At 48.3% G+C, this 9,760-nt stretch overlaps 1 protein-coding gene across 14 annotated transcripts in view; it reads left to right on the top strand.

The window, feature by feature from the left end:
* The first annotated feature begins 1,116 nt into the window (after positions 1-1,116).
* MAGI1 (membrane associated guanylate kinase, WW and PDZ domain containing 1) overlaps positions 1,117-9,760 on the top strand; it is a 612,287-nt gene continuing 603,643 nt past the window's right edge. For all 14 annotated transcript variants that reach the window (XM_027583294.2, XM_027583286.2, XM_027583284.2 and 11 more), the window contains exon 1: positions 1,117-2,016. In XM_027583294.2, coding sequence (XP_027439095.1) covers positions 1,704-2,016 — 313 coding nt within the window. In that variant the 5' untranslated portion in view covers positions 1,117-1,703. The remainder of the gene's footprint in view (positions 2,017-9,760) is intronic.

Genomic DNA, 9,760 nt, shown 5'->3' with positions numbered 1-9,760 from the left:
AATCACTGAGGAAAAGAGATTGCTCAGGAGACTCTCGATTTGGGTGCTATTTGGGGAGGGCAGCCTTCCCGGTCCAGACTATTCTTTCTGTCCGCAGCCCCCAAGCTCATTCCGAAACCTAGCAGGGATAGACACTCGCTCGGCTCGCACCCCAGGGCGGCACCGATCCCCGGGCTGTGAATTCCGGGAGGTGGCTGCCTAGCCCCCGCCCCCGCGGGCGCCTGGGCGCGGGTGCAGATCGCAGACCAGTGGGTGATCCTAATCTCCTGGTCCGGGGGCGGGTCCGAAGATTCTCGGCTCCAGTCAGGAACTTGAGCCTGGGATATATGACTGGCTCCAAAAATCTTTGCTGGAAAGAGTTAAAAAGCTAGGTCCCTTTTAGGTTGAAGACTTGAACCCCCTCTAGCCATTTGGCTTCTTTCCCTGACTATAGTTTTCCCTGTGTCCTAAAAAGTTGGCTCCAAAGTTTAAGGGTATCCCAAAGTTCGCAGGGATCCCAGGTAGGGGGCCAGAGGACCCAGGGTCACAGAAGACACTGGCAGTCCCAGCTCCAGGACCCGAACCGGTGGGCGCAGGCAGGCAAGGAGCAGGCGCGCGCCTCCAGGTCCGGTCCGGCTCCGGAGTACTAGAGGGAAGTACCGCGGGGGGTGGGGCGGGGGTGGACAAGCCCGGCAGGGTGACCGACAGCGTGGCCAGCCACTGGCCGAGGGCGGTGAGGAGGCTTAGGCCGGCGTGAGTGCGTGCGTGTGTGCGTGAGTGTGAGCGCGAGGGTGAGTGTGTGAGCCTCCCCAACCCCCACCTGTTTGAAATGGTTTTAAAATGCCAAAACCAGATTGACCATATTTCAAAAGTTGCAAACAGTCGGAGTAAAACACGTGCACATGCCCCTACCCCCAAGTGATTAGCTGACTCCAGGGCAAGGAGAGAAAAGGAGGAATGAGAGGGGTGCGTGGAGGGGGCTAAATTGCTTTCTGGAGGATCGGTTTTAGGACCCAACGGGAAGCACACTGGAATCTCTCCCTCCGGGAAGGAGAGGTGGGGCGGGCCGGCCGGCAGGCGGCCGCGGAGCGCATGCGCGCGCGTCTCCTCGCCGGCCGCTGCGCTCGGCGGCGCGGAATAGAATGAACTGTAACAAAACAAGCCGAGCCTTTGTATCTGCTTAAAGGGGCCGCAGGCACTTCCCTCTGGTCCCCCCCCCAACCCCAGCTCGGCAACCGCGTCTCCAGGGCTCCCAGCAACTGGCTGGAAGGGCTTCCCTCACCCTCAGGAACAGCCCGCCAGCGAGGAAAGGCGAGCCAGGCGGGAGGCAAAGAGGAGGCACCGCATTTCTAAGAGGCAAGAAAGGAAGGAAGGGAGGGGAAAAAAAAAATAACCCAAGCGGCGCAGAGTGGACTCTGGTCCGGGAGAGAACGATCCGGCGCCGGAACGTGGACCGAGAAGCACCGGAATGCAAACAAAGCTCACGGGCGCCTGTGCAGGGCTCGCGGGGAAGCTCAGAAAGTTTGTTTTATGATGGCTTGAGTGCGCGAGTGTGTGCAGGGGAGCGAGGCTGCCAAGTTTCTCTCTCCCGTTGCGTTATTTTGGGGGAGATGTCTCTCCCATGAGCCAGCGGGGGCTTGGGGGCTTGTGCTGTGGGGGGCACCTGTCTCTCATTGTATTATTATTTTTTTGTGTTAGGGTGGGGAGGAGGGGTGTAACCCATCATGTCGAGAGTGATCCAGAAGAAGAACCACTGGACTAGCAAGGTTCACGAATGCACCGTGAAGCGGGGACCCCAGGGTGAGCTGGGGGTGACGGTGCTGGGGGGCGCGGAGAATGGGGAGTTTCCGTATGTCGGAGCGGTGGCCGCGGCTGAAGCGGCGGGGCTTCCCGGCGGCGGCGAGGGCCCTCGGCTGGGCGAAGGGGAGCTGCTTCTGGAGGTGCAGGGGATCCGGGTGTCCGGCTTGCCCCGCTATGACGTGCTGGGAGTCATCGACAGCTGCAAGGAGGCCGTCACCTTCAAAGCCGTCAGACAAGGTAAGACGGGACGCGCCTCCGGGAGGCGCCCGCAAAACGGGGAGAGGCCTGCGGAGTGCCCCCCGCCGCATCTCGGTTTCCCGCGTTCCTCCTCCGAGCGCAGCTTAGAGGGGAAGTCGGGGCCGTGCGCCCTGTCGTGGTGAAATAAGCAAAGTTGTTGAAAGATGGTGGGTTGTTTGCCCACCTGCGTTGGAAAGAGGGGGTTGGATTTGCGCCGGGACGCTGGGAGACTTTTCCCAGGCCTGGTTTGCCAACCTGTTATCTCAGCCACCAAGTGCAGCGCAGCTTCGCCTGTGCCGGGAGGAGAGTTGGGAAACTGAGGCAGGGGCAAAGTGGACGGTCTCCGGACCCCTCTGGGGAGTGATGCAGCAGGCGCAGGCGCTGCATTCTGTTGCCACTTATCGGTTCACAGGCCCGGAGAATGGGTATGAACGAGAAGGGTCTGTGGTTACTGACCTCCTCCATCACGAAATCGGCTTCACCCGGTATCCCTCCAGGTGGGTTGGGGTACGACCGCCCTGCGGTTCCTGTGCCCGCCGCCTGAAGATCCTGCATTCACCCCGGAGCTGGATGACGCATGTGTCTCGGTCGTGTGGCCCAGCCCCAGGCGTGGGGGGAGGGAAAGAAGGAGTATTTCTGTCCGCGCGAATCAAGCCCAAATTTTTGCTGCTTCCACCACCATCACCATCGTTATCGTTGATAATGATAATGGTAGCTACTCTCTTCGCTGTTAGCTTACTACGTGCCAGGATCTGTGTTGAATGCTTTCCTTGGCTGTTTTATTCTGATTAACAATTCTGAGAGCGAGTTGTTTTTATAAACCCCAGGTTACAGGTAAGGAAACCGGGATTGACATTGGATAAGTTTCTTGCCCAAGGTCACACAGGTATCAGAAGTGAGGGTTTGAGTTCTTAATGCAGGCGGAGGAGGAAGAGGTAGGGGATGACCCTCCTGGACTGGAGGGCTTGATTTCTGGGGAGGGAGTGAAGGCAGATTCCTCTCTTAGAAGCCTATAGAGAAGTACCCACGTCTTTGATGACTGCTGGTGGTGGGGAGTCCCTTGCATCTCAGTTTGGTTCAGGCAAAAGGCTGTCCCTATTATCAGTCCAACAGAGAAGGACTTGATTCCCTTAAAGGATCACTTGCACCACCAAGTACTGTGACACAGGTTCCCCTCCATGAAAGCACCAGAGGAGGTGGCAAAGTTGAGTGTGGTGAAAAGTTCCCATATGTGCCTGAGGGCCTGGAAGGGCAAGCAGCAGCTGGAGGAATGTGTTAAAGGAAAGGAGGGCTGGGCTGAGCAGATCCTTGGAAAAAGGCCTGTTCCGGATGAAACAGAGGAGGGGGCAGAAGGAATTATCAGGCCTTTTGGTAGTTTGGGGAGCAATAGACAGTTAACGAAAAGCTCCTGCCATTTATGTCCTCATCTTCCACTTGGACACCTCCTCCAGGAAGTCCTCCAGCATCTGAACAAACCCTTCTTCCTTTGGGCTCCCCTAAATGTGTACTTTGTAGTTTTTTACTTACTCTGAACTCTGAGTTAGGCCCCTCTTCTCATTTCCATACAAGAGACTGTGCCTCATTCATTGTGCATTTCCCCAGGCTTTGCTTGAGGTCTAACACCTCCTTTCCCTGAGAGTGTGTCCTCATCTGTAACCTGGCTTTCATTTAGGTATTACATAAGCTAATAAGTGGAAAGTGTGCAGAACAGGGCCTGACACATAGCAAGTTCCCAAAGAAGATGAGCTATTATTATGTTTAATTGAATTTGACCAGTGATTTATTTCTAAGCCTAGCTCTTGGTGTTTGGAACCTGGATTATGAATTCAATGCCAGTACCTGGATTGTTTGGACTTAATAGAACTGTAGAGGAAACACCGTGTCAAAGCATTTGATGGGAGCAGCCACATGTCTCGGTGCAGGGGTGTTTTGGAGAAAGAGTTGGCGGAAGGACAGGCAGGGGTACCTATCCGTCTATTTTCTGTCTAGTGGGTCCTGTATGGGGGCTTGTTTTTAACATGCAATATGCTGCATGTGGCTGAAACTCTTCTGTCCACCAGTAATCAAAGATCCAAGAGGCATTGTGCCTCATCATGGAACTTAGGAAGGGTGGGTCAGATAATCAAGTGTGTTTGGAATCAGACCCCTCTGGATGGAGAGGAAACTGTAGTGTCTCCAAATGTTATTTCCCTTGACCCAGAACCATTCTGTGTGCTGCATAGGATTGTTCCTAGCAGGTGCGTGCGTGTGTGCATGTGTAAATCTACTTGTTCTACTCAGGATAGCATAAAGATGTGGCTGGAATCCACTGCAGTGTGAAAGCTACTATTTTATGGGATAATTACATGGGCACAGTTCTTCTTCCAACATCTTCATTACAGAAACATGACACTAGGAAGCATTTCACTAGTCTTCTGTCCCCTTCGTAGCAAGAATATGATTTAAATTATATGACAGGATTGCTCTTACTATGTCTTCATTACTATGTTGTAATCATATTAGATAGACTCATCCTTGGTATGTGGTAAAGGAAAATGTTACTTTTGTGTTGTCTGCACCCTGAGCTAGCCACTCCCAGAGACAGGGAACTCTGGGTGCCGTCTGTATGGAAATGTCATGGTCTTCTTGTGGGAGAAAATTCTGCTATTTCATGGCAGCTCCCTGGAAAGATGCACAGACTAAAATAGTCTGTAGCAAATGGTAATATATGAAGTAGGACTGGATTGTGAAGGAACCAAGCTAAGTGGATCCACCAGGTTGGACTTGGTTCATTTTTATTTTATTTTATTTTATTTTATTTTATTTTATTTTATTTTATTTTATTTTATTTTATTTATTTTAAGATTTTGTTTATTTGACAGAGAGAGAGAGAGAGGGAGAGCACAAGCAGGGGGAGCTACTGGCAGAGGGAGAGGGAGAAAGAGGCCCCCTGCTGAGCCAGAGCCCAACTCAGGGCTTGATCCCAGGATTCTGGGATCACTAGAACGTGGTTCATTTCAGATGCGAAGGCAGTCTTTTGTCACAAAGTGCCTAAAAAAATTTACAGATACATATATATGTTACATAAAATATGTTATTTTGAAAAAAAGTTATTTTGTATATTATTTATAAAATATAGCATATACTTTATACTTTGTAAGTATATATTTACTTGTGGTGAAATGCACAGGTCTTTAGTATGTAGTTTGATGAGTTTTGACAAATGTATATGTTCATTTTATCTTTTTTTTTTTTTAAAGATTTTTATTTAATTTATTTGACAGAGAGAGGGACACGGTGAGAGCAGGAACACCAGCAGGGGGAGTGGGAGAGGGAGAAGCAGGCTTCCCGCGGAGCAGGGAGCTGGATGCGGGGCTCCATCCCAGGACCCTGGGACCATGACCAGAGCGGAAGGCAGTCGCTTAACGACTGAGTCACCCAGGCGCCCCTATGTTCATTTTATCTTCACCCAAATCAGGATATAGAACATTTCCATTACTCTAGAAATTTCCCTCCTGTTCCTTTCCAGTTGGTTCTTCACACTTCCTCCAGAGGCAAAGGCTATCTGATTTCCTGTACCACGGATTAATTTTGTCTTATTGAAGTTCATATAAATGAAATCATGCCATATGTAGTCTTTTGTGTCTGACTTTTTTCACTCAAAATATTTTGGAGATTTCATATTGTGTCATTGTTCTTTTTTTAAGTATTTATATATTTATTTATGTATTTTTAAGTAATCTCTTTACCCATCGTGAGGCTCAAACTTAACCCCACGATCAAGAGTCACGTGCTCTACCGGCTGAGCCAGCCAGGCACCCCTCATTGTTCTTTTTTATTGTTGAGTAGTATTCCATCGTCGGTATGTGTGTATATATGGGTATGTATATACACACACACCGGTTTTTAAAATAGTTTTGCTTGTCATTGGACTTTGGACTGTTTACCATTTTTCGCTCTTATGAATATAGGTGCCAAAAATATTCCAGTTGCTCCGCATCTTTGCCAGTCTTTAATCTTGTCTGTCATTTGAATTGTAGCCATCCTAGGATATGTGGAAAAAGAAAAAAAGGTAATTCAGTTAACTTTGCTGTAGGATATAAGCTAAGCGCTTGCTTTAGAATGTGCCAGGTGCTTGGCGAAGCTAGTGCTTTATGGACATTTTGTTTTTTATTCCTCGCCCCTGGACGCAGATGTCAGACACTGAGGCCCTCGGAGTTTTGGGAGCCTTTCCAGGAGTCACACAAGTGGCAGAAGTCGGGTCGGCGGTCAGCTGTGCTGGGTGCCGAAAGCCCCGGTTCCTCAGTCCTGGGTCAGCGCGTCTCAGAGTAGGGCCCCCACACCGGTGGCCATAGCATCCCCTGCGACCTGGTTAGGCGAATTCCTGGACCTGCCCCAGCCCTAGCGACTCCCAGCTCCGGAGGCGGAGCCAGTGGGGCAGTTTTTAAGAAGCCCTCAGGTGATTCGGAGGCTTGCACAGTTTTGAGAATCACTGCCCTAAGGCACAGCCTGACATTGAGAATATGACCCATGGCGCAGCCGACCTGGGCTCTGGAGCAAGCTTTGCCTGCTAGTGCTGTCCTCTCTGGCAAGTCACCCTCTCCGGGCCAATGTTTCTTCGTTCCTTCACTTCGTTCCTTCATGCCAGAACTAAAATGGGCGTGCCCTGGAGGTCCTTTGCACTCCTAAAATGCTGCACTGCCTTGAGTAACCCTGACTCCAAAAGCTTAAGATGGTGTGATTGTAGTTTCCCAAAGTGGTGATATCGTAGGTCATGCTTACATATTTTCATAGGTGAAGTCTGTGGTTTTGCAAATTGCCTGGAAGCTGAAACTGCCTGCATTTTAGACAGAGCAGGGACAATAGATAAGGCACAGCTTAAAAACCACACCGCCACCACCAGAACATTTCCCTCACTGTAATGAGGGAATTATGACCACACACAATTGAATAGAGTTCTTTGTGCCTTTTTGTGTTTTGTTCTGATGTGTGTCTGTTTTGACCAGTTGAAATGTACTACAACAGCTCTGTAACATTCTCATTTTATTTTATTTTTTAAAAACTTTATTTATTTATTTGAGAGAGGAAGGGAGAGGGAGAGAAGCAGACTCCCTGCACAGCAGGGAGCCCGATGCAGGGCTCCATCCCAGGACCCTGGGATCATGACCTGAGCCGAGGCAGACGCTTAACGGATTGAGCCACCCAGACGCCCCAGTCATTCTCATTTTAAAACACATGGCTCTTGGGGTGGCTCAGTCGTTAAGCGTCTGCCTTTGGCTCAGGTCATGATCCCAGGGTCCTGGGATCGAGCCCTGCATCTTTTTTTTTAACTTAAACTTTCAAAATCAATCTTTTTATTCTTCGTGCTAAAAGACCACTCTCTGCAGGGTATTTTTAGGTTACACTGTGGAACATTCCACAGCTTTTAGAAAAAATAATGCAAGGACAGGCAACCCAACTTGTCCATTGTTTCCAGTGGCCACGCTTTGCCAATGGCCATGTTATTTAAAAATAGATTAACTTGACCTTATGATGCAGTGACATACAGTCGGCTCACTGCATTTGTTGGCATTCATTACCCAGCTAGTTTAGGATGGCAGAATTGATGGTATCCACCAAGGGGAATTAAGTGGTTTATAAGAGAAAACATTCTGACATCTCCTTACCACAAGGGTTTACATGAAGGATGTTGCTTTATAAACGATGGTTATTTAATGCAAAACACCGGTCTCTGATGTTAGTGGTCCCTTCCTTGAGTTTGTATATATGTGTAACAGTATATACTGATTTGTATACACTGAGAATAAAGGCTGTCAAATTCATTAAGGGCTGACATTCACATCCTAAAAAAGTAGGTTACTGCATTCTTGCCTGTCTTTATGCAGCTTCTATGTGAGATCTATAACCTTGAAAAATCCCTCGTAAACACTAGAGCTTGGCTGTACTGCACCCCTATGGATGCCTGCATCGATATAGTATTTCTTGTGAATTTGTTTTGGCGTTTCCACAGCTGAATCCCCACAGATGTCAAGGACATGCCTATCATACTCATGCCTGCTTTATAGTAAAGTGTCCAATGGAGAGTCCAGTGTGTTCTGGATGCTAACTTTTCTGAAGGCATGTCGCAAAATTAGAAGATGGAATTTGAGCAAGGTCTTTTATGATTAAATAATACTCGTCTCTTCTTATGGCTAAGTAATTAAAGAATGGAGTAATCCATTACTTATAATCATTTCTTTAGTCCCCAGACTGAAAACCAGTGTCCTCACAGTGACTCACAAGGCCCCCGGTGATCTGGCCCATGACATGTCTTCGCTCTCCCCATCTGTAGCCTGCTAGTCCTCACCTTGACATCTGGAAGGCCTGCTCCCTCCTGAACTTCAAGTCTTTCCCAGTGTCACCTTCTCTGACTACATTATTGGAAGCTGTAACCCCACTGCCATTTGTCATCCTCTGTAGCCTTCCTCTGCTGTATTTCACTCCATTTCAGGGCGATCACTTCAAAATAAATAAAATCCTTATTTTGTCTCTCCTAGAAGAGAAGCTCTGAGAGGGGAGGGACATTGTTGATGTGTTTGCTGCTGCATCCCCAGCACCAAGAGCAGTGCCTGGTGCATCTTCGTTGCTCAAGTATTTGTTGAACGTCCACTGTCAAACAGAGAACTAGAATAAATCTCCCCTGAGCTCGGTTGCCTCTGAAAATCCCATATTTGAAAGTCGCTGGAAATGTGGGTAATTCACGATGGATCACATTAACCTTGATGAGTGTTTGTCTTTTGCAGTCTGTGAGTGTGGCTAAGTAGAGCTTAGCTGACTGATGGAGGAATATTCTTGAAGGCAGCATTGACAGCCAGTTTCAGTTGGTCTTCATGTGATGGGTTTCGGGCAGCACCTGAGTATGTCAGGAGACTTCGCAAACTCTCTCACCCTCAAACGGACTGTGAGAGGTTCTTCCGGGTACTTCCAGCTGTGTGTATAGACTTTTTCTGTTACCACCTTCGTTGTCATGAGAAAGAATTACGTAAGAGAATTACATTCTCCCCGCTCAGGTGGCAACCCCATCATGATTGCCCTCAGAGGCATTTGTGTGCACCTTTAATGGGACATAGTTATGTTTTCCACAATAAGGCTAATCTTTCAGCCTGTCATGAGACAAAACTCAAAGCTCTCTTTATGGACAGCGGCATGATGGTGCAATTAAAAGGCGATTATGCCCTGGTGATAAGCCATGTTTCAAAATTATTGCTCTATACCGTGTTAACAGGATGGCGGTATTGCTTGTAAGATAACCCGCCAGTATCAATTTATTGATGTATCATAGATGTGTAGGTTTTGGACTTAAGCTGGCCTGGATTAGAAGCCAGATTTTTAAATTTGCTGGCCAGGTGACTCAGGGCAAGACACTTCACCTCTATGAGCCATGGTTTCTCCATCTGAAAATGGGGGTAATGGTGATACCTACTTTCTAGAGTTGATAAGAATAAAAGGAGGAGGTTTAAGGAAACCACATGGCACAGGACCTGGCCCATAGTGAGTGCTCAATATATGTTGGCTTCTATTATTGTCTGAATGTTCCTCATTTGAAAGCACTCCAAAGAGAAGAAAGAATCTTCTGAGAGATAGAAATTGTGGTGTAGTTTCCTGGAGAGCTTTTTAAAGTCTAGAAAAAAGCTTCATTTTTCTGCATGATTCAGATGCCACTTTTTTGAATCAGCTGTGGTTGGATTAGTTCAGATAAGTAAGAAGGAAACTGTGGACCTCACCA

This window comes from Zalophus californianus, chromosome 1, assembly GCF_009762305.2.
Source record: "Zalophus californianus isolate mZalCal1 chromosome 1, mZalCal1.pri.v2, whole genome shotgun sequence".
Classification (NCBI taxonomy): Eukaryota; Metazoa; Chordata; class Mammalia; order Carnivora; family Otariidae; genus Zalophus; species Zalophus californianus.
The sequence above is the reverse complement of the archived record's forward strand: the minus strand, read 5'-3'. Positions and strand labels throughout refer to the sequence as shown.